This window comes from Vulpes lagopus, chromosome X, assembly GCF_018345385.1.
Source record: "Vulpes lagopus strain Blue_001 chromosome X, ASM1834538v1, whole genome shotgun sequence".
Taxonomy (NCBI): Eukaryota; Metazoa; Chordata; class Mammalia; order Carnivora; family Canidae; genus Vulpes; species Vulpes lagopus.
The window spans coordinates 13004981-13030114 of record NC_054848.1 but is presented as its reverse complement, the minus strand read 5'-3'; the positions used below and the strand labels follow the sequence as shown (position 1 = coordinate 13030114).

Genomic DNA, 25134 nt, shown 5'->3' with positions numbered 1-25134 from the left:
GGGCGGATGCGCCTGCGCTCAGCTGCCTGGGCGGGCTGGGAGGCGCGGGTTGAAAAGTCTCGTTCCAAGTTTGGAGAGAGAGAGAAGAGCGCCTCAGACCTCGGTACCCGCGAGCGGGGAGGAGGCAGGAGAGAAGGACGCAGCGTTTGGGGAGCACCCAGGCCGTAAGACGGAGCTCACGCTTCGAGAGCTAGAAGTGTGTGACGCGCCTGGGCGAGGCAGGAACGCCTGCGGTTGGGCTGCTGTTGGCTAGCGAGGGGAGTCCGAGGCGGCGGCGAGGGGCGAACGACCCGACGCAAGATGGCGAGTAAAGAGAGTAAGAGGCCCTGCGGGGCGGCGCGCGCCGGGACCGCGGGGGGCGGCGGGCGCGCGAGGCCGCGGCACGCGCCGGCGAAAGGCGCGAATTGGCGTGAGGAGCAGGGGGCGGGGCCGGGCGCGAGGCTAGGCGCGCGCCTCGAGGGGCCTACAGCGGGACGGGACCGCGGCGCGGAGGGCTCCGAGCACTTCCGGAGCCGGGCGCGGGGCCGCGGGTTGGGCCCCCTTCCCCCTCTGCCCCCCCTCGCTCCCCCTCCCCCCCTCTGGCGGCGGCGCTCCCTCCGGCGCCCTTGGCTCTCGGGCGGAGGCGGCCTCCGCCACCGGAAAGCGGACACGGCTGCTCCTTCCACGCGCGCGCGTCGACCGCTTCGGGGTCGCGGCCCTTGTCCGGGGGATTCTGGAACACGCCGGCCTATGGCTGCTGACGCGGGCTTCGTGGAAGCGGAGGCCGCTCCTGGTGGGGGATGGAGGGAGCGGGCCGAGGGGTTTCTGCTACACGTGGATTCGTCTCCCGGGGTGGGTCGTGGAGCCCCTGCACAGATGGGTCGTCATCTTAGAACAGGTGCGAACAGCTGTAACTGGTGAAACAAAATCGTCGTCTGTGTAATTGCCCAATTCTGTATACGCAAGCAGTATCGATTTCTAAGTGCAAAAAATAAGCTTCCTGGTGTTAATAAATATTCTCCTCACGTTCTGGAAGAGCAGTTAGTTCGTGTCCAAATTAGACGTAAAGCTGAGGAGTAGATTAGGTGTGGCCATCTCGAGGTGACCTCCACTATCTGTGTACAGATTCTAACTCGATTTCTCTCAGCCACTTAATTGTGTGGGATTTCTCCAAATTTCAGTGTTTGAAGATACTGTGGAGGAGCGTGTCATCAATGAAGAATATAAAATCTGGAAGAAGAACACACCGTTTCTGTATGACCTGGTTATGACCCATGCTCTTCAGTGGCCGAGTCTTACCGTTCAGTGGCTTCCTGAAGTGACTAAGTAAGGGTTTCTGGCAACTTTTACTTTGCATAAATTTGACTATTATCCCGAAATTCCTAGTTTTGGCATTTTACACATAGAACATGAGCGTGTAATCAATTTAGCCCTTGCATGAGGTGGCAGGTGATTTTTATTTTCAAAACAAGTGATTTATGGGATGGTTTTTGATATGTAAGCGTGGGGACAAAGTGCGATTAATGATATTTGTGGGGAGCATCTAACGTATTTAACAGTTCTTGGGATTACATATAGAGCAGCATTTTGAGGGGCCCAGACTAATGGATTTCTTTAAAACTTTATTGAAAAAGAGCACACGTACAGAAAAATGCACAAATCATAAGCATATGGCTGGATGGATTTTTACGAGGGGAGGACATCCATGTAACCAGCCACCACTATATGAATAGGTTTTAATTGACAAAGGGAAAAAAGAATTTAGTAGCAGTTCACTGAAGAAAAGACGTTACTAGCTGATAGTGTGGAATACACTTGGAGGTTGCTGTTGGTTCTTTTCAGCCGTTTCTAAAATTTCTCTGGTAATAATTGCTGGTATTATTGAACACTTAAAATAGGGCCTGGCACATCTCAACAGTTTTGTGTCCAGTTGTTTAATATTCAGAATTATACTATAAAAAAGTATACTATGATTATTTTTTATCATCTTTGTCTTACTGTTGTGGAAACTGGGGTGGGGATGTTAAAATACGCAGGATCATCCAGCAAGTGGTGGAGTGGGATTTTGAACCCAAACCGGGTACCCCAGAGTTGAGGCAACTCCTGTATTAGACTTTCTTAAGTGCTTGCACTTTTTCTAGTAGGAACTTGGCTGTGTACTTTAAAAGTATTTAATTTGGGTATTGTGAACATATATTTTTAATGAGGATTAACAAAACTAATGTAGGAAGGGGATTTTGAGACAATTTCTGAAAATAAGAGCAAGTTAATTTTATATGAGGTTACTCCTTTAATGGCCGAATTCTCCATATGCAGACATTGTCTTCCATATAGGTAGAGGCTTCTATTAGGATTCCCCAAAATCAGTGTAAATACACAGATGTGGTAAGAATAGCCAAGAAATAAAAAACAGACTTCAAAACACTGACATATTCAGGTTCTCCTTTGAGCACCATGTACTTTTGATTCTTTGTGCGCTCCTGTTAAGTAAATTAAAACCTTTAACAACTTAATTTACATTATTTTGGATCTTTTTGATCTACCTTAACAGCAGAACACAGCGGAGGTGTTTAGGACTCTAAGGTTAGAAACCTGAGTTTGAATCCTGCCGCCTGCTGCTTAATAGCTAAATTAGGGCACATTGGTCAGTCTCTATTCCCAAGCTGTCTGACCTGTAAGTGGAGGTGCTGGTGCTTCTGACTGCCTACTTTGAGGAAATTAAATAAGATCATGCACTTTTAAAGTGCTGGCACAGAAGAAGTCTGCAATAAGTGGTGACTGATGCTGATTTTCTCCCCCTTTGTATTCAGAAATAATTAGACTGTAGTAACTGTGTTTCTCCATTTGGATTCCAGTGAAAACTGCTTATTCAAGTCTTCTGAAAATGTTATCTGTGTTTTGTGTAACAATTTTAAGGACGTTAAATGTGTATGTTCTTAGCCCAGATACTGCTTTTTAAAAGATTTTTAAGTAATCTCTACACCCAACGTGGAGCTCATATTTACAGCCCTGAGATCAAGAGTCACATGTTCCACCTACTGAGCCCGCCAGCCCCCCCCCCATACTGCTTTTACGTTAACACTTAAGAACTTAACAAAAAATACTTTAAATGATGTATTCCGTGGTGTTCTTTGCATACAAAGAAGTGGGATCTGGTTGTGGGATGTGCAGTTGCTCTGGGAATGCAAGAAAATGCCAGCCAGCCTGCATTCTTGGATGTTGAGGATGGCTGTGTGGTGCTTTTGCAGGATTCTACTTGGAGTATGAAGGGACTGTGATTGTGTTTTGTTACTATACGGAACACTGGAGATGTTGGCTACTCTTATTCCCAGGGTCTTTGAGGAACGTGATGCTAGTCAACCTCATGAGGCTTTTACCTACATACTACATAGAGCATACTTCCCAATAATTACTTGCACTTTCTGAACTGTTGTCCTTAAACTAAATGAGGTAATTGTCCACATGGTGGATTTGTCTTGTAAAAATTTTTATTTAGGGGGGATCCCTGGTTGGCTTGGCGGCTTAATGCCTGCCTCTGGCCCAGGGCGCGATCCTGGAGTCCCGGGATTGAGTCCCGCGTCGGGCTCCTGGCATGGAGCCTGTTTCTCCCTCTGCTTTGTGTCTCTGCCTCTCTCTTTCTCTCTATCATGAATAAATAAATAAAATCTTTAAAAAATTTTATTTAGGTATTTCTAATCCGTAATTCCATTATTCCATATTTTTTATTAAATAATTTCTTAAACATCTTGAGACTAACTTATTTTGTACTTAGAAACCTTTGTAATCCTTCAAATTCAGATGGTACAAAGTACATAGAGAAAATAATAAGTCTCCCTTCCATGTTCCGTGTTCTCCTGGTTTATTACCCAGAGTCGAGTCATTTTTGGCTGGCTTTTTTAACTGATCCTGCCAGAAATAAGTGTATATACACGTTACACACACCTGCCCTCCATCTCTCTCTCTCTCTCTCTCTCTCTCCCACCCCCCCTTCTTTGGGTGAACTGGTTGTGCATGAGCAGGGGGAGGGGCAGAGGGCAAGGGAGAGAGAGAAACTTAAGCAGACTCCCTGCTGAGTGCAGAGCCTGACAACAGGACTCGATCTCAGGACCATGAGATCATGACCTGAGCGGAAACCAAGAATTAAACACTTACCTGACTGAGCCACCTAGGCACCCCTCCCCTCTATCTTTTTTTAATGATAGCAAGTTACTCACTTGACTTTACAGTTTGTAGTTTATGTTGGAGACTTCCTATCAGCATGCTTAGATATGCTCTTTTGCTTTAAGGGCTCCATAGAATTCCCTTTATGAATATACTATAATGTATATCACCAGTTCTTTTTAAAATTTTTTAGAGATTTTTTTTAAAAAGATTTTATTTATTCGTGAGAGAGGCAGAGACCTAGGCAGAGGGACAAGCATACTCCATGCAGGGAACCCGATGAGGGACTCGATCCTGGGACTCCAGGATCACGCCCTGAGCCAAAGGTGGACACTCAACCGCTGAGCCACCCAGGTGTCCCACCAGTTCTTTATTAATAGATATTTCAAGGTTGTCATCAGTCTTTTTCCACTAAGACCATGCTACTGAGAATAATCTTGTGATAATCTGTGATTGTTAGGTGACTTTCTTAGCAGTGGAGTCCCAAGTGATCAAAGGATGCTGGCACCAAAAAATGGACAAGGTCTTTTTAACATTAGTGCTCCTGCAGCTTTAGGTGCATTCAGCATTGGAGGAAAATATTGTAATATTGTTGGTTCAGGAAAATAAGTTTGTATTTTAATGATGGACTTGAAAGGATTGCCAGTAAACAAGAAAAAAAAAATCCTTACGTGATTATTGTGACGGGGGATACCTGAATTGAATTTTAGAGTCAAGGAATTTTTCAGATCATCCATGTTGGGACCGGGCTTCTTAGAAAGGTCCTATTTTTTTCTGTTTAACCCCCTAATAAAATACTTCTTCCTTTTATGTTAGCCTTAACATTGCTTTGTGGTGCTTCCTTTCTCTCAAGCATTCCTTTTTCTTTTCTTTTTTTCTTAAGATTCTATATATTTATGAGACAGAGAGGCAGAGACACAGGCAGAGGGAGAAGCAGGCTCCATGCAGGGAGCCTGACGTGGGACTCGACCCCCAGTCTCCAGGATCAGGCCCTGGACCGAAGGTGGCGCTAAACCCCTGAGCCACCCGGGCTGCCGCCTTTTTCTTTCCTTTTCTTTTCTTTTCTTTTCTTTTCTTTTCTTTTCTTTTCTTTTCTTTTCTTTTCTTTTCTTTTCTTTTCTTTTCTTTTCTTTTCTTTTCTTTTCTTTTCTTTCTTTTCTTTTTTCTTTTCTTTTCTATTTAAAAAATATTTTATTTATTTATTCATGAGAGAGACAGAGAGAGAGAGAGGCAGAGACACAGGCAGAGGGAGAAGCAGGCTCCATGCAAGGAGCCCGACGTGGGACTTGATCCCGGGTCTCCAGAATCACGCCCTGGGCTGAAGGCAGTGCTAAACTGCCGAGCCACCCGGGCTGCCCCCTTTTTCTTTTCAAATGGTTCTTTTTTTTTTTTAAGATTTTGTTTTTATTATTTATTTATGAGAGACCGAGAGAGATAGGGGAGAGGGAGAAGCAGGGATCCCGGGTCTCCAGGATCACGCCCCAGGCTGAAGGCGGCGCTAAACCACTGAGCCACCCGGGCTGCCCCCTTTTCAAGTGGTTCTTTTTTTTTTTTTTTTTTTGAAATTTTCAAATGGTTCTAATGAGATGTGTTTAAGTTCCCTTTCATTTTGAGCTACAGAGATTTCATTTTGTCTAAGTCCTCCTCAGTTACATTGTTTAGAGCCTAATTTTCTATGTTATTTTTCCATTTAAACATAAGTTGGGGGGATCCCTGGGGTGGCTCAGCGGTTTAGTGTCTGCTATTGGCTGGGTGTGATCCTGGAGTCCCGGGATCAAGTCCCGTGTCAGGCTCCCTGCATGGAGCTTGCTTCTCCCTCTGCCTGTGTCTCTGCCTCTCTGTCTCTCTCTCTCTGTGTGTCTCATGAATAAATAAAATAAATAAAAATAAGTGGTTGAGTACTCACATGCATTGCCTCCCCCTCTCCATTTAAGTTCATCTAAGATGGAATTAACTGTTTGGTAACCATATCCTGTTCTTGACCACTGAACATACATTGACTAAGACTCATGTTTTTTTTTTTTAAATAAGCTATTGCTTAGACACGGGTGCCTTATTCTGTTCTTGGAGTTGTATCGTATTTATTCTTTTTTACATTAAGCCTAATCTTGGCAAAATTTTACTTTGTATTTTTTCAGTTACTACTAAATTATATTCGTAGAAGCAACCCTCAAGCCTTTTTAAAAAACCACTGAATCCTTTGTACAACCAAACTTTAGAACTGGGCAGTCCCGGTGGCCCAGCGGTTTAGCGCTGCCTTCAGCCCAGGATGTGATCCTGGATTCGGGGATCGAGTCCCACGTCAGGCTTCCTGCATGGAGCCTGCTTCTCCCTCTGCCTGTGTCTCTGCCACTCTGTCTCTCTCTCTCTGTGTGTCTAATGAAAATTAAATAAAAAAATTAAAAAAAACTTTGAAGTATACCTAACTTGCATGTGCTCAGCCCTCTCTGCCTCTAGTCCATCTAAGCAAGGTGAAATTACTGTTTGTAAACAATATTCCATTCTTGACAGACATACATGTGACTAAGACTCATGTTTTTTTTTTTTAAATAAGCTATTGCTTAGACACGGGTGCCTTATTCTGTTCTTGGAGTTGTATATGTATTTATTTTTTACATTAAGCCTAATCTTGGCAAAATTTTATCTTGTATTTTTTTCAGTTACTACTAAATTATATTCGTAGAAGCAACCCTCAAGCCTTTTTAAAAAACCACTGAATCCTTTGTACAACCAAACTTTAGAAACTGGGCAGTCCCGGTGGCCCAGCGGTTTAGCGCTGCCTTCAGCCCAGGATGTGATCCTGGATTCGGGGGATCGAGTCCCACGTCAGGCTTCCTGCATGGAGCCTGCTTCTCCCTCTGCCTGTGTCTCTGCCAATCTCTCTCTCTGTGTCTGTCATAAATAAAATCTTAAAAAAAAGAAAAAGAAATTTAAAAAACAAACTTTAGAAACAGATAAATAGCCTAACTTGTCTGATGTTGGGGCTCAGAGCCCTACATCTTGGCCCTCACTGAGGTGGGACCATACAGCACAGGTGGAAATTGCTGTTCTAAATAATACAAATGGGAAAATGTCATTAAAAGATAAGAGGCAAGGGATACCTGGGTGGCTCAGCGGTTGAGCGTCTGCCTTCACCTCAGGGAGTGATCCCAGGTCTGGGATGGAGTTCCGCATCCGGCTCCCTGCAGGGAGCCTGCTTCTCCCTCTGCCTTTCTCTCTGTGTCTCTCATGAATAAATAAATTTTACAGATCTTTTTAAAAAAAATAGATGAGGCAAAACCAGGGTGCCAAGAAGCATCAGTGGGTTCTTTAGCCTCAAAATAAGGTCCATAGAAAAAGGTAACAACAAAGACCCCTCTCCCCGATAAAAATGAGAATCTCCATTTCATAAACTTTAAGCACTATGAACATCAATAAAAAGTTTTCACAGGCTATTTGCACACATAACCTATTTTTTAGGTGAAGAAACTAGGCCCCACAGGAAATTGTGTTTTAAGGAATTGCATATTTCAGGACACCCTGGGTGGCTCAAAGGTTTAGCTCCTCCCTTTGGCCCAGGGTGTGATCCTAGAGTCCCTGGGATTGGGCTCCATGCCTGGAGCCTGTTTCTCTCTCTGCCTGTATCTCTGCCTCTCTGTCTCTCATGAATAAGTAAATAAAATCTTAAAAAAAAAAAAAAAAAGGAATTGCATATTGTTAATTTTAGTTTGAGCCAGGATTTGAACCCAGTTTTTCTGGCTCAGTGCTTAAACTTGTTGCCTCTTACTGGGAAATTAGAAATGTCTAGTGTAAAAAAAAAAGAAATGTCTAGTGTATTACAATGGAAGATATTTTTTAGGTGAGAAGTCGTGATTTTGAGTATGGAGATCGGTGATGAATTTGTTAGCAACTGATTTCTTGTAGGGTTAGTGTGACTTATTTTCTTTCCTAAACAGACCGGAAGGAAAGGATTATGCCCTTCATTGGCTAGTGCTGGGGACTCACACATCTGATGAGCAGAATCATCTCGTGGTTGCTCGAGTCCATATTCCGAACGATGATGCACAGTTTGATGCTTCCCACTGTGACAGTGAGAAGGGTGGTAGGTATACCATATGTTCCAGTATTGATGTGTAAGAGAGTGTGGATTTTTTCTAATATGTTATTACAACTTTCTAATATCTTTTGGCCCAGCAGTTTAGCTTTTAGGACTTTATCTTCTAGAACTCTAGAACTACTTGCTTACATGTGCACAAGGATTTCACAATAGCATTATTTGCAGGATTGAAAAATTAAGATCAACATAACAACCCAGATGTTAGTTTAATAGGAAATTGGCTAAACACATTATGTTTGAAATACTGTGCAACAATTCCTAAGAATGCAATAAACCTGAAATTTTACACAAACTCACAATGAGGCAGATCTGTATGCCCTAGTACAGAAAAACGTCTAAGGTAAATTAACTTCTTTGTTATAGTACCCATTTTTGTAAAAGTAATGTGTGTTGGGTGTGCATGGGAAAAAGTCAGAAGGCGTATTATGCCAAACGGTTAATAGTGGCTTTTAATGCAAGCTGTTAACTCCCTGCCCCCCCCCCCCTTCTGTCAAAGGTACATTTCCCTGATTCGGTATTCCCAACATCACCCAAGTTTGGACATCGAGTTAGAAGGACTCACAAGACTCAGCAAATTATACTCATGGCTAAAGTTTGTTACAGTAAAGAATACAGAACAAAAGCAGTAAGGAAAAGATACACATCAAGGAGTCTAGGGAGGTCTGGCACAAGTCTTGTCCAAGGCCGCACACGATGTGCTTTCTTTCTGGCAGCAAACGACAGGGACATGTGCAGAATCTCTCTCTCCTGCCCAGGGAAACCCATTTGAGTGTCAGGATCTGAGGCTTTTGTGGAGGGGTTGTTTTCACAGGCATATCCTGCTGGCAACCAGTTAAGACAATTGAAACTCAGGACCCCAGTAATGAAACCAGGTGCATGTCGTCAATCTTGATATTTGTGCAAAGCAACCCTGACAAACTGGTACAGCATGGTCCATTGCTCCAGGTGTACACCACAAAATCATCAGTCTATCAGTGACGTAAAGAACATTCTGAGGTCCATGTTCCCAGGACTTGGCCTAGGGTCATTCATAGTCCCAGTGTCCCTCAGAGCTGCAAGGGCTAAGCAACCAGACCTGTTGGGTTAGTGCATTCTGCACAGCCCTGAAAGGTTTGATCTTAACGTTTTAAGGAATTTGCTTTAGTTTTTTTCTTACCGGAAATAAAATATTACTTTATAGCTAAAGTCTTGCCACCCCAAACCTACTCCTTTCCTACTGCCTTCCTTTGAAGAATTTCTCACTGTTGTGAAATTAGTGTGCCATTTGTTTATATTTTTATTACACAGTAGTAAATATACATAAAGCTTTTTTTTTTTACAGCTTTTTTCTTTCAGTACTGTTTTGTGTATACCATGTAGATGTCATTCTCCTTTTAACTGCCGTATACTGTTCCATTGTGATTAAACCTGACTTTGTTCTTCTACCGGAGGCAGTTGGATTGCATCCATGTGGTACTTTGCTCTTATAAACAGTGCTTCAGTGAACATCCTTACCATGTCTCCTTGTACACATGTTGGAAAATTTATCTAGTGGAGTGGAATTGCTGAGTTGTATGGTGTATTCATTGTCAGCTTAAAATAGTATAAAACTATTTTCCAAAATGATTTAATCCATTTGCCGCTGCCACAATTCACAGTCCATTTCCCTACAACCTTAAGCATTATTTCTGTAAATATTGTAATCAGAAATTTTTAGTGGCTTTTAATCCTAAAGTATGTATTTATTGGATTCTTGCCTTTAAGAATTAGTGTCTGTGCATAATTTATGGATGTGTATTAAATTACTGAAGTCACTTGTTCAGTGTATTACATTCCAACAGTGATTGAAATAATTCAGTTAACACCTCTTTGTATTTTCATTTACAGTGTTTTTTAATGGATACTATTATCATTAAAGTAATGGTTTTTTCAAACTTTTGAAGTTGAGAAAACAAAGCCCCATGTTAAAAGTGAATCTTACCTGGAAATCCTTTTTTTTTTTTTTTTTTTAAGAGGAGAGCTGTTTAGGTTGTTTTAAGTAAAGGAATTGGGGAACTTGAGTGTCTTTATATCAGAAATGTTAGAACCCTTGGAGTCCACAGTGGGTGGAGGGTTTGTGGTGGGTTGAAAATCAAAGTTGGGACAGGTTTGGAGCAGAGTCTTGAGATAAGTGGCAGTCTTAGAAAGACTGGGGTGCATTTCTCCCACTGACATGATGGAAAGGGAACATGCTGAGAAGGAAAGGTGATTGCATATGGCTGTGTGGGAGTAGCTATATGGAATGGTATGTGATTTTTCAGCCACACAGAATAGTAAGCTGTGTTTGCCAGAGTAGAATGGCTGAATACTGATATTAAACCATGGCAGCCAGTGTTCATAAAGCATTCCCATATAGCAAGAGCTGGCTGAAACAGAAATGGATTGCTTTCAGCTGGTTTTCTCCAGGACCCAGCCAGTCTGTTTTAGTTGTTACTTGCCTGGCTCCATTAGGCATTTGAGTTAGTGTTCCTAACCTGAGACACTGGGAACAAAAAAGGAATGTGTGGAGAAGTAGCAATATAGGTCAGGAAGAAATAACAGTTACAAAGTGAAGCCTCCAAACATTTTTTAGCCTCAGCAACTATTTTAGTTCTTAATCTATGAACACAAAAAAGAAAATGTTCTTGTTGTTATCTGCTTAGATGTTCTCTACTTGTATTCTTTCTGCTATCATCTTGCTGCTTCCCAGAAGCTCCTGTACTCTTTATGTGACTTTGTTACTTTTCCAAGGCCTTTTTAGTAACTATTCAACACTATAGTCTTATTCACACACCAGGTAGAGAGGTTAACCCCTCCCCCCCTCATTTTAGCTTTGGCACCCTACTAGCAGTTGAATTCAATATGCTGGTAGAACCAACATGTCTGTCTCAGGGTTGGGTGGGGGGTTAGTTAGCATGGATTCCTGATTTTAGGGAATAATCACATCCTTTTCACAACTGAAAGAGGCTAGTTTTTAATTATTCTAAATCCAGGGTGAAACAATTAATTAACTTGCATAAAATAACTGTCAACATTTTCCAATTCAAATGGGCTTTGAGAATAAATTAATTCCAAGTGGCAAGTGAGCCCATATTTTTGCGTCTCTGGTTAATTTGTGCTGTATTCTATCAGGTTAGAAATCTGTTGGGTGTATTAAACTAAATGACTTGTGAATTTTAATCGTAAGTGTATGTGTTTATTTCTTTCTTCTCACATTAGAATTTGGTGGCTTTGGTTCTGTAACAGGAAAAATTGAATGCGAAATTAAAATTAACCATGAAGGAGAAGTAAACCGTGCTCGTTACATGCCGCAGAATCCTCACATCATTGCTACAAAAACACCATCTTCTGATGTGCTGGTATTTGACTATACAAAGCATCCTGCTAAACCAGGTATGTGGTAATGTAATCAGTCCATTGCTTGAACATTTTCTTGATTTGAAAAAATTGCTTTGAGGTCATTCAAACTAGTGTAATCTATAATTTTTTAAAGGTTTAAAAATTGTTTCAGGTGTCCTATCACCAACCTCAGAATTCAGGTGATTTGACAGAAGGACCTGCCAGCAGGTTATACTCTTCTGGCTTGGTAGGGTTTACTACATGAGAGGATACAGAGCAAAAGTAGGAGGAAAAGATACATATCAGGTAGAGTCCAGAGAAGTCAAGCACAGGCTTCTGAGTCCTTCCCCACCGGGGCCACACAGAACGTGATTTCTCTCTAGCAGCAAACCACAGGAGCATGTAAGTGTCTCTGCTTAGGGAAGCCTGTTTGAATCTCAGGATCTGGTGTTTTTATAGAGGTCTGGTCACCTAGGTATATCATGCTCTATGACCAGCCATGATAAGGACAACTTAGGACCCCAACAGTGAAGCCAGATACATCATGAATCTTGCTAAACAATCCTGCAAGTCTTGACGAGCTGCTACAGCATGCCTCACTGCTCTGGGCATACACAACTTCAGTCAGTGACGTGAAGAATTTTGTGAGGGTCACATTCCTAGGGGTTGGCAAAGGGTCAGTCATGGTTGCAGGCTACCTTGGAGACATGCACGAGCTCAGAAACAGGACCTGCTCTGTTAATCCTTTTCTTGCAAACATGTTTGAAAAACTTGATCGAGGGGTGGGGCGGGTTGCCACCACTCAAATTTGAGGGGATAGCTATAGTTTTCAGTATTTTGTGTTGCAGCTAGTACTAGATTTTGCAAAGGAACTAGTCACTTTATAGTCCTGAAACTTCGTGTGCATCGAATATTTGAAGTGAAGCACAGAGAACAGGTTTTCAGGGTGGCTATGGGTCAGACCATGTCCTAAGTCATGATTGGTGTGTGGTGCTTTTTTCAAGCGTTGTAATGAATGTTAACAGCTCATTCAGTGAGGAGTGAGGATTGCTTTTACTAGTTCTGATAAACAAAAAAAAAAAATCACTTAATAGTTAATGTATCTTTTTTCTTCTTTAGACCCAAGTGGAGAATGTAATCCTGATCTTAGGTTAAGAGGCCACCAAAAGGAAGGCTATGGTCTTTCCTGGAATTCTAATTTGAGTGGACATCTCCTAAGTGCATCCGACGATCATGTGAGAGACTTATTCTTTCTAATCTCATGTACTTGGAGTTAAAGACTGTCATGGAGAGCTGTGCACTGAAGGAGTGCTGTATAGTTGAAAGGTTTTCTAAGATAATACTGGTGATTATTGTGATAACATTTTCACAGGATTTAGAGCAATGGTTATCATACTGCCCTGTTGGAGCCTTAGAATTCCACAGAACTCTTTTGAAGCAGCCTTAGAATGGAGGGAAGGTGGGCAAAAGGTGTCCCATGATTTAAAAATGTATCTTTATAATGGAAACTATGAAGTGTGAGGCCTAAGAAACAGAAATTACATTTTAGTTTATTTAAGTGTACAATTCAGTGGGTTTTAGTATATTCACAAAGCTGTGCAGTCATCACTGCTCGAATTCTAAAACATTTTCATCATGTGTCACAAAGAAACTCCATACTCTTTAAGCAGTCACTCCCCTTTTCCCCCAGCTCCTGGCAACCACTAATTTATTTTCTATCTCTATAGATTTGTCTCTTATTGCTTTTTCATATAAATGGAATCATATGTGCTTTTTTTCTTTCTGGCTTTTCATTTAGCATAAATTTTTCAAGGTTCATCCAGGTTGAAGCAAGGTCAGTATGTCACTCCTTTTTATGGCTGAATAATCCATTATATGGATATATCAGAATTGATTGATCAGTCGATGGACATTTGGGTTTTTACTTGGGGCTTTTTGCTCTTTTTTTATATTTTAGGGCTATTTTGTTTTTGTTTTTGTTTTTGTTTTTTTGCTATTTTGTATTTTGAGTGATGTTGCTATATGAACATTTTTGTATAAGTTTTTGTGTGGATGTAGGTTTTCATTTCTCTTGGGTAATTACCTAGGAATGGAAATACTAGGTCATATGGTAACTCTATGTTTAAATTCTTGAAAAACTGCCAAGCTTTTCCAAGGGAACTGTACCACTTCACATTCCCCCCAGAAATGTGTACCCCAGGCTTCCACTTTCTCCATATCCTTGTCAGCACTTAGCTTTTTTATTAGAGCCATCCTGGTGGGGGTAAAGTAGTATCTCCTTGTGATGATAACTAATGATGTTGAGTATCTTTTTATGTGCTTATTGGCTATTTATAGATCTTTGGAGAAATATGTATTCAGATTCCTTGTTGGTTTTTAAATTTTGTTTTTTTTATTGAGTTGTAAGAGTTCTTTGTATATTCTGGATACAAGCCCTTAATCAGATAGGATTTCGAAAGATTTTCTCCCACTCTGTAAGGTTGTCTTCATTTTTTTAGCGATGTCCTCCCGAGCACAAAAGTTGAATTTTGAGTCCAGTTTATGTATTTTTATTTTGTCACTTGGGCTTTTGATATCATCATATCTAAGAAACCAGTACATAATCCAACATCACAAAGATTTACATCTATGTTTTCTTTTAAGAGTTATCTTGGCATCCTTAATACAAGTATTTTAACAAAAGTACCACATAAACACAAAGTGATCTTGTTAATTTATTGTAGATCAATCTTTGTAGCATTCTTGCCACCTACAGCTCCATACCTTCCTTCATGGATCCCATACTGTAAGCGAAATATGGTGGGTATGACTCCAGCCCAGAGCTGGGAGTAGACTTCTGGAGCTTTTGAAAGCTCTTGTAACTTGGCCACAGGTTCTCTTAACCTTCTTCCGTAGTATATCCTCCTGTCTAGAATAGGGCCTGTTGCATCACAGACCTTCTTTTATTTCTACTGGTTACAATTTCTGTTAAGCTTTTTTAAATATTGAAAGTAGGTAATTGGCTCAGTCAAGATTCTTTAGCTGCAAGCAACCAAAACCAACTCCAGCTGATGCAAACAGAAAAGGAATTTATCAGAAGGGTGTTGGGTAGGGTAGCTCACAGAATTGCTTTGCTGGCTAGAAAATGGCCCAGAACAGAGAGGAGAGGCGGGTGGGTGTTGCTCTCCACTTTGTACCCCCCCACACACTTGGCAAACATGAGAACAGATTTCCCTCTTAATGTTCACAATTTAAAGTCCTGGTCCGGGGCACCTGGGTGGCTCAGTTGGTTAAGCAACTGCCTTCAGCTTAGGTCATGATCCCGGGGTCCTAGGATCAAGCCCTGCATCAGGCTCTCTGCTTCTCTGTCTGCCTGCTATTCTCCTTGCTGCATGCAGTATATCTCTCTCAATCTCTCAATCTCTGTCAAATTAATTTAAAAAAAAATCCTGGTCAGACTGATGTAGCCACTATCATGTCCTAGCCGTGAGGGAGGCTGGGAAGTGAGGGTCTCCCTTAGTTCTCCAAAAGGAAGTTTTCCTCCACTTCCCTCAAAGTGGGTGTGGTAGAGTCTCTGAAATGGAATGGATTATGCTCAGTAACTTTATTACTAGTGCCTTTTGAAGACATCAAGCTGGGATTTGCTAGTTACAATAGCTGACATTTTCTAAGGGCTCTGCATGTGCCAGGCTTCTTGCTCATCTTCCCAGGATCCTTCTGAAATGAGCAGGAAAGGATGTCAAGAGCTCTATATATGTTCCTTTTTCTTCAGTGCTTGTAAATTGTCTGAGTGTATATCAACAAAGACTAAGGGTGTATTATGTAAAACTATTTTTTTTTGTTACTGAGTACATAGCTATTACTGGGAAATAGCTTTGTCATAGAAAGTCTTTCAGATAAGAAAGTGATTTTCAAAGAAATGAAACCCATACCAGTCAGTGGAATTGTTGGGGCAAATATGTCTTAATGGAATTACCTTTTAAACCGTTTGGATGATAATCATTGTCCCATAGCTTGTAATATTTTTTCATAAAAACTTTCCTGTTAACTTTGTAATGGTTTTCATTTGAAGAATCAGATCCCAGAGCCTGCTGATATGTGATCTTTGAGTCATGGGAAAGGCCCATGGCCTCTCCTTGGATTTTGCTGAAGTTTTATTGAGGTCTGTGCTGTGGGGATCTGTCAGCAGGCCTTAAGCTTTGGCCTCTCAAAGTAGCCTAGTTGGGGTTTCTGGATTTTTCACCTGTTCGACTTCCTAGTGTTCCACTACAAATAGTGGTTTCTGCTGTGAGGCGAGAGAATTATCCAAAGATTTTTCTTTTTTTAAGATCTTATGTAATTTATTCATGAGAGACAGAGAGTGACAGAGACATAGGCAGAGGAAGAAGCAGGATCCCTGTGCGGAACCTGATGCCAGACTCGATCTGGTACCACAACCCTAGCCAAAGGCAGATTCTCAACCACTGAGCCGCCCCCGCCTTTAAAGATTTTATTCATCCATTTTACAGAGCCTTCATGAGCACAAGCAGCGGGAGGGGAGGGGGAGGGAGAAGGAGACACCTTAATTTCCAGTCTCCCAACCCTGTGTGAATTTTTAGGACATGAGTATCTGTTCAGTAAATACTGAATATTGGACTCTTAGTGTTGCATTGTGTAATCGAGATGAATTTTAAAAGATTTTATTTATGTATTCATGAGAGAGAAAGAAAGAAAGAGAGGCAGAGACACAGGCAGAAGGAGAAGCAGGCTCCATGCTGGGAGCCTGATTCGGGACTCCCAGGACTCCAGGATCACGCCCTGGGCCAAAGGCAGGTGCAAAACCGCTGAGCCACCCAGGGATCCCCTCTAGATGAATTTTGGATACTTAAAGTATGTCAGTAGAAACTCTACCTCATTGTCTCTTGCCTGCCATCGTGCCTGGTTTCTCTGTCCCCATTATCATATACTTTCCTTTTCCTTGCCCTCTGCATCTCAGGTGATGAAAGCTATAAGCATACTCTTCTGTTTCTGAAGCTTCACTTTGTTTATATTTCTTCTCCTTTGTGTTTATTTCTGCCTTTATATATACAGTTAGATAATTTTTAAGTTTAAGTGATCTCTACACCCAGCATGGGGCTCGAACTCACAACCTCGAGATCAAGAGTCACTCTTCAGACTGAGCCAGCCAGGCACCCCTAGTTATATAATTTTTTAATGAAGATTATTTGTTTTTTCCTTCTTTAGACTGTCTGTCTGTGGGATATAAATGCAGGACCAAAGGAAGGCAAGATTGTGGATGCTAAAGCCATCTTTACTGGCCACTCGGCTGTTGTAGAGGATGTGGCCTGGCATCTGCTGCACGAGTCATTGTTTGGATCTGTTGCTGATGATCAGAAGCTTATGATGTAAGGTGGAAGGTTCAGTGGGGTCTTGATATATGGGTGTCCTGAATGATCAGCAGTGATTGTGGTGGCCTATGGTTTGATTTTTTTTTTTTTTTTTTTAAGTTATATACTGGCCTTAAAAGCTTTAGCTTGACATACAAGAAACAACAAGTGTAACAGCTTTTTTTTTTTTTTTTTGCATAGAAGATGCAGTGCTATATGAATGAACATATTTTTTTTACTTGAAAAAGAATCTAGAAATGTAAAGAAACATTCTTAGTGGTATGTGTCAAAATTAGGGTCATAGTGACTTTGAAGATGAGGGCTAAGAATGTTTGCATCAGGGCATGGCTACAGGCTGCATTCAGCCACCTAAAATGTGTCTTATTTCATAAAGAAACTAGTATCTGAGGCAAATGTGGCTAAATAGTAAAATATGATAAGGTTGGGTTGTAGGTATCAAATTGTTACATTATTCTCCAGTAGTTGTGTCTGCTTGAAATATTTGGTAATAAGACAGGAATCTGAAACCTGAAATGATAGCCCTAATTTATTTTCTGTGGGTTTAGAATATGTCACTTAGTGGCTGGAAGTCCAGATTGGCAGCTTTGTACGTGATTAGGGTGTCCATGAAGGGGTGAGCATGGCAGAGTAAGGGTGGTGTGGAGTGGTGCAGACCTGGAAACGGGCATGAGAAGCTGAGGAGGGTTGGGTGGCTTCTGCTTGTGCTGTGTGCCTTGTGTCTTTGTGTTCTAGATGGGACACCAGGTCCAATACCACCTCCAAGCCAAGCCACCTGGTGGATGCACACACTGCCGAGGTCAACTGCCTGTCCTTCAACCCTTACAGCGAGTTCATTCTCGCAACTGGCTCTGCGGATAAGGTTTTTTAAGTTTTTGTATATTTGATGTTTATGAATCCAGTTGTCTCGTGCTATAATCAGATATTCTAAAATTCTTCGTACAGTGCAGAAATGAATTCCTTTTCATTTATTTTTCTTCAGACTGTAGCTTTATGGGATCTGCGTAATTTAAAACTAAAACTGCATACCTTTGAATCTCATAAAGATGAAATTTTCCAGGTATGTGACAGTTTTCTCATGTCTGTCAGGCTTTTAGTAACTCTTTGATGGTGGGAAATTTAAAATCTTACTGGTTTTATAGCAGGCATGATATTTGTTTTAAGTTCCTCTTCTGTGTATATATGTTAACTAGTGGGAAATAACTTGGAGCTATTTGAGATTATTACATTAGAAGTAGAAAAATCTTGCAAAACAGGATCATTTTAAAGAGTGAAATTCAAGGATTCTTTAGTTAAGGTGTCCAGTGTGGTGCGTTTCTCTAGTGAATAAAAATACCTTGTATGTGGTTTCAAATGGAGATTTGCATAGGTTTAAGATACACCTCGTAGAAAAAGTGAAAAGCTTCTGGATTAGTTATGGGCTTAATAAGTGTATGGAGATTCCTAGCTGAGCTCCCCTGTATGGGGGGGTGTGATCTTCCCGGAGGGTGGGCTGGGGAGATGGACCATTTAAGAGCACTTGAAAGGACAGGACAAGGAGGGTGAGGGCTGTATCCAAGAAGAGGATACAGAACAGGAGATGGAAAAATCTCAAGGATTAGAATGATACCCACAAACGTAGGAACAAATGATGCTTCATACTTTTAAATCTGTATTGCTAGGTCCACTGGTCTCCACATAATGAAACCATTCTGGCCTCAAGTGGTACTGACCGCCGCCTGAATGTGTGGGATTTAAGGTAACTCAGAATCTGGTAACAAGAAACAGCTTAAATCTGTTAATATGACAGTGTAGTAATTCATAAACTAGAGCATAGTTTGCTGATCCCAGTTTAATAAGCCAAATATTAAAGCAACTTTCAGGTACCTTCCTGAAGAGTCTTGGTTCTATAAAATAGAAGTGAATCAGCAAATGGACTGCAAAATAAATTTATACAAGGAATGTTTAACGATCCAAATAATTGTATTGAAAACACTGTTGGTATAGAAGCTAGCTGTTCCCATCTCATCGGAGCTCCTATCATACCTGCACTCTTAAAAGTGTTTCCACCATTTGCTTTTCTGTGCTTCCATCGGTTCATTTTGGGGATCTGAGCCCCTGCTGTGGGTTTTGTGACCGCTGGGGATATACTTGGGAGTAGGATAAGCACTGCTCATGCTGTAAGAGAGCTTACGTTCTTCTGGGACTCATTATATAGTTCCTTGAAATTTCTTAAAGTTCCTTGATTTCAGAGTTGCCATTCTAAGAATTTCAGACTCCTTTCTTTTTTTGTCTGAGCCTTTAGAGCCGTTAACAAAGATGTCCAGTTCCATGAACTACTTCTAAGATATCATTAATCTAAGTTTATGTTTTTTAAAGGTTTTATTTATTCATGAGAGACACAGAGAGGAAAGAGAGGCAGAGACACAGGCAGAGGGAGAAGCAGGCTCCATGCAGGGAGCCCGATGTGGGACTCGATCCCGGGACTCCAGGATCACACCCTGAGCCGAAGGCAGATGCTTAACCACTGAGCCACCCAAGGGTCCCGTTATCCTAAGTTTAAATCCTTAAATTACCAAGAATTAACTTATTTCAAATTCTTATTTTAAATGTATTTCTTTGAAGTAGACTAAGTTTTTAAGTTCACTAAATCAGGGCCACCTTAATCAGAAGCCATAGGCTGGTCCTTCAATGTATAGAACAAAAAGCATTGTGGAGTAAAATGCGTCTGTTGTAAAACTTGTGAAACATCTGATGTTCTGTGTTTGTTTGGGACAAACTCTGACCATAATAGAAGCTTGGAAATGTAGAGAATCTTTAAAACCGACATTTGAGTATATACTATTTTGTTAGTAAAATTAGAAACTTAAAGCTCTAGTGGTTATATGAAGTGAAGCAGCAAGCTCTGGAAGTCTGATACCCTGTCAAGCTGAATTGTAGCTGAATTGTCCCTAAAGGTGCCAATAATTAATTTGCAGGCATTGTAAAATTTCTTCTTAAAACTCTTTTATGACTTGTGTACTATTAAAAATACACTGGATAGGGACGCCTGGGTGGCTCAGTGGTTGAGCATCTGTTTGCCTTTGGCTCAGGATGTGATCCTGGGATGAGTCCCACATTGGGCTCCTGGCATGCAGCCTGTTTTTCCTCCCTCTGCCTGTGTCTCTGCCGGTCTCTCATGAATAAATAAATAAAATCTTTTTAAAAAAATACGCTGGATAAAACTGCAGATTAAAATGACCAGTGTTAGCAATTATACTCCTGACCAGAGGAGACATAATTGTCTAGCAGTCACATGTGTTTGGTGTGAGTTTAATGGAAGAGAAAGAATCCCTTGGAAAGTTGTGTGTTTTGGTTGCTTTTCAGCAGTTATTAGCAAAGTCCACCTTGGGGCTAGATATCGAGGCTGATATTTGGCACGTAACTTAAGAGTGATTTCGCTGTTAGGACTGCTGGCAAATGCTACAGATCGAAGTTGTTAAAAAAAAAACATAGCCTTTCCTTGGCTTATATATTATGTTTTACTTTTAAGTTCAATGCAGTAAACAACCACAGTTAATAAGTAATTTTATTTTGGTTTTTTAAATAATGAATTTTAAATTATTATTTATTATTAACAATTTCTGTGCTATATACTCAGTTATGAATAGCTCTTATCATTTCCAGAACGTGAACATTCCACCCTCCCACCAGTAATTAATATAGAAGCTATAATTGATAGTAGTATAGAAATAAGTTGTTTCTAGGGTGTATATGTTTTGAGATGCACTTTGTGGGCTAATGCTGGTTTTGCAAACATTCACGCCATCTACGAGAATTTCAGTAATGACGGCATTATGTTCTTTATTGATAGCAAAATTGGAGAAGAACAATCAGCAGAAGACGCAGAAGATGGGCCTCCAGAACTCCTGGTATATATTGGCTTTCTTATGCAAATTGAAATGTCTATGCAGACTGGATTATTTGTCATTGATCCATGTATCTGGAAAAGGAGTCAGAATTTCAGATGCTAGCTCTTGGGGAGGATTTCAAATGGGAGGTCTTGTAGGTTATTGTGACTGGGTTTTGACATTTATCGACAACCGTAAATAGAGCACAGTAGGTTTTTATGAATGTTTCACTAAACCATTTGGGCTCCTTGGAAAATAGTTAATTTTTCACTGATTCCTAATTATAATATCTCTGAGAGGTTTTTGGAGGGGGTGGGCAGCTAGGTATTGATAGTGAATTAGCAATACTTACCATTATACAACAGTACAGAAATATTTTTAGTGACCTGCTATTTAAGTTCCCTGCCCAGAAAATGAAAGCATTCTCAGTCTTGTTGATGCCAAGTGTCTACCATCTCCCTTCTGCTCCTGACTGAATCACTGGGCATCTCCTTGGCCCGCCCTCAGAGGGTTTCTGTGTTGTCTCTCTCTTGTTGGTCCTCATCCTCCCGGTCTCTGAGCTCTTCAGTGTGCGCTTCAAGTCCCTTTCCTGTTAAACATGGCCAGACTTAGCAGTGGTTCTTCCTCACTCAGATCCATTCATAATCCACCAGTTATGTGGCAAATTGTCATTCATTGCTCTGCAACATATATTTTTTTTAATTTTAAAGATTTTATTTACTCATGAGGGATACAGAGGCAGAGACATAGGCAGAGGGAGAAGCAGGCTTCATGCAGGGAGCCCGATTTGGGACTTGATCCTGGATCCTGGGATCACAACCAGCGGCGAAGGCAGCCGCCCAACCACTGAGCCACCCAGGTGTCCCTCTGTAACATATTTTTAGTTCTTAGGGCAGTACTAAGTCTTGGTACACTTGGGCTTTGCCCACTACTTTTAAAAGGTAAAGGCGGCCCTGGAAGGCAAGCCCTAGGAGATGCTCACTAAACTCCCACGTTGATCCCCTTACTAAACTCCAAGTAAGATCCCCTTACTCCTTGTCCAGCATGTTACCGTGTCAGACGGCAGTCAACAGAAAGTGACAAGAGGGTATGACGACAAGCCAGCACGTTCTGTGCACCACTGATGAAGGAATAGCATTTCTCAATAAATTAGACAGATGACAGCACCTAAATGGTTTGTTCTCCATTGAGTGACTTAATCTGAAAAGTCTGTTTTGTGAGGCATGGCTTCATAGCTTTATTTTCTAGCTGAGGTGCTGCTGTCAGCTGTTTTTGTCCAGCTGTTTGCACTTCTTTTACTTTGGTAAAAACTTTATTGAGCTAGAACTCTCATATAGTTCACCTATTTAAAGGCTATAATTCAAAGGTTTTTGGTCTATTCACAGAATTGTACAGCCGTCGCCACAAATCCATTTTAGAACATTTCCTTCCCCTTAAAAAGGAACTGTCTACTCTTGACCACCTCCCAGTCTGCTCCTTTCCTCAGTCCCCAGCAACCAGTGATCTGCTTTGTGTCTCTAGGTTTGCGTATTCTAGATAGTTCATAGAAACGTAATATAAAGTGGTCTTTTGTGACTGATTCTTGTACTTTGCATAATGTTTTCAAGGTCTCTAGCTATTTTTGGATACCCTTCATATTACAGTTAACAATTTTGTGGTCCTTGACGAGATCCACTAGGATTTTGTTCCTTTCACAGGAGAGCCTGAAATCAAGGGATACTTACTTGTAGTGAACTGGATGCTAAGTATAATTTTAGTATAACAATATCTTGATTTGAGGACTCCTTATATATTCCAAGGCTGTGGTCTTAATATATTTTCCCTTAATGTCCCCCTTAACGATTCTGGAAAGCTGTTCTATCATTTTTAAACGGGGGGGGGGGGATAGCTAAAAATAGTTACCTTGCATGTAACTTGTCATCCTGAGTCAAATCAGACTTTGTCAGGAAGTAGGAGTTCTCTGTCCAAAATCGTGTATTCATACTGTCCATATGAGAATGGTTTCTTCCCGTTGCTAATTCTGAGGTAAGGAAAGCCCAGTGCCTTCCCATGAGTGGTCTGTGTCTTATAGGGAAGGAGTCTCTGCCTCCTTCATCATTTCATAGCAAAGCCCTCTACCTCGCCTTTCTGGGGCTTTGCTTTGGACCCCTGGGTTGGTTTTGGTTTTTGAATCCCCACCTTGAATGATGCACCTTGGAAAGATGCAGGCTGGTGGGGAGATGTGCCTTTCTCTTAGCAAGAGGGAGGAGGAGGAGCTCTAGAACTGGGAGACTGACTCCTCGGGTGGGCCTGTTTTGAGACTCTATAACAGAACATTAATTTATTGCCTTGAATATGTGGACCTAACTACACATAATTGATAATGAGGCTGAATTACTGTTAAATGTATTAGGTATATCAACGGCATCATGGTTGTGTAGGAAAAATGTCTTTACCTTTGGGTGATGTGGGCTGAAGTACATGGGCGGTGGCTCAGTAGGCGTGTCTGTGTAAGAAAATGCACTCGTGAACATGTTAGAATTGGGGGAATGTAGGCGAAGGGTATCCCAGGCAGTCCCTGTACTGTTCTATCACCTTTTCTGAGGGTTTGGAAATTTGCAAAATGAGAAGTGGAGAGGTAGATTACTGAGCCTGTAAGCCCCTCCCTTTAAACCTCAATTGTAAGACTGATGCTCTAAAAACGGCTAACATGAGATATGAAACAAAGGCTTTTAAAAATTCTTATTAACAGTTTATTCATGGAGGACACACCGCCAAGATATCAGATTTTAGTTGGAACCCCAATGAGCCGTGGGTCATTTGCTCGGTGTCTGAGGATAACATCATGCAGATCTGGCAAATGGTGAGCTAAAATATTTCTCTTTGCTGGATGAAAAGAAGAGACAAACTATTTACTGGAAATGTTTCTATTATAGATTGTGCATATTACAGCAAATCTAGAAAGGCAACAATCTGAAAAGATCTTTCTCCATTTTAACAAGTCTTTAGTTCACTATGCACCTGTCAGGTCAGGAAAAATCTGTGTCTACACACAGATGGGGACACAGCATCTGTTCCACTTTGCGGGACGGTTGTGCATGTCCTCGGCGGGGCTCTTGGCATCGCTGCTGAATGTCCAGTGTCTGCTGTGCGTCCAGCATTTGTAGGATACCGAGTTCTCGGATGTGGAGTACGAAGTACCTGATGTTTCTGAGGTGGTGTTTACCCTCATTAACTGCAGGGCCATTGCTTCATTTTCAGTGATGCTTGAAATGCTGTTTGGGAAACACTTTTTACAACAGAAATACATAGGGGGCGGGCAGCTTGTTGGTATAAAGGTGGAATTCCCTGCCAAATAAGAACGCTGGCAAAAACAAACAAAAAAAACTCACCACGCTGGCCCTGGTTTTTTCCTCATTTCAAATCTTGGGGTGGCGGGGTGGGGGGGGGGGTGGCGTGAGAGGAGACTACTAAGTAAATTACTCTAAAAATGTCTAACACACAAACACGTTGACCAGTGAATCCTAAAGTCTAGACAATTAAATGCTGTTTGTAGAGAACTTTGTAAAAACCATGGGGAGTTTTACCTGTGCATTTATTTGGTTGTCCTCTCTAGGCTGAAAATATTTACAATGACGAAGAGTCAGATGTGACAACATCGGAACTGGAGGGGCAAGGATCTTAAAACCCAGAGTACAAGAGATGTTTCTATTGAATGTAATGCTACACGAATGCTTGGTTTATCAAGCGCCGAAAGGCATTGTATAGTAGGAGATGTAAGTGAGATGGCATATGGCGTTCTTTACCTTCTGATTCTAGCACTTTCAAGTGAGCTATTGCGTACTGTATCATATTGTAGCTTTTAGGGAAGAAAGGAATGTTGTTTAAGAACGAACATCACTGTTGTTTTAAAATACAAGTAGCAGGGTACTGCCTTTGATTCAACTATTTTAAGTCCTTGTTTTCTCAAACTAAGTGCTTGCTGTTCCCAAATATGCAAGAATAACTTTTACACTTTTTCCCTCCAACACTTGTTGATTGGCTTTGCAGAAATAAAGTTTTAAAATAAATTCTGTTTTATTCTCTTAGAACCTGGGTAAGGAGAGCATGAGTGTGTGTTGTCCGTGTGTGTGTGTCCCCCTTCTTGGAAGCAAGCTGGTATGTGTGTGGAACAGGGTACACGAGAGTGTCCTAATCGAAAGATGGGGAGAGGTTAGACTTGTAAACCTGGAACTATCTTAACACATCTGTTGTTGTCCCTGCCCCATGAAAGCTTCTTTGCTTATACGGCAGGGGTCAGCAAAGGGGACCAACCAGGTTGGCCTCTCCACCTATTTAGTAGGACCTGCCA

General features: G+C 41.3%; 1 protein-coding gene across 2 annotated transcripts; it reads left to right on the top strand.

The window, feature by feature from the left end:
* On the top strand, positions 1-24853 carry RBBP7 (RB binding protein 7, chromatin remodeling factor). 2 transcript variants are annotated; one of them, XM_041741870.1, is made up of 12 exons: positions 1-316; positions 1161-1305; positions 8076-8221; positions 11480-11626; positions 12692-12807; positions 16775-16935; positions 17671-17797; positions 17918-17995; positions 18597-18673; positions 20768-20825; positions 23536-23646; positions 24400-24853. In XM_041741870.1, the coding sequence occupies exons 1-12, from the start codon at positions 301-303 to the stop codon at positions 24466-24468; spliced, it is 1251 nt and encodes a 416-aa protein (XP_041597804.1). In that variant the 5' UTR covers positions 1-300; the 3' UTR covers positions 24469-24853. The 2 variants fall into 2 exon arrangements, with proteins under 2 accessions (XP_041597804.1, XP_041597803.1); XM_041741869.1 differs by having other exon boundaries at positions 2-316; positions 11453-11626.
* The last annotated feature ends 281 nt before the right edge of the window (positions 24854-25134 follow it).

Excerpts from the sequence above, each read along its gene's own strand:
- RBBP7 (XM_041741869.1), top strand. Across the intron at positions 12,808-16,774 it reads TAAGTGCATCCGACGATCAT|ACTGTCTGTCTGTGGGATAT; the intron begins GTGAGAGACTTA and ends TTCCTTCTTTAG. Across the intron at positions 17,798-17,917 it reads CAACTGGCTCTGCGGATAAG|ACTGTAGCTTTATGGGATCT; the intron begins GTTTTTTAAGTT and ends ATTTTTCTTCAG.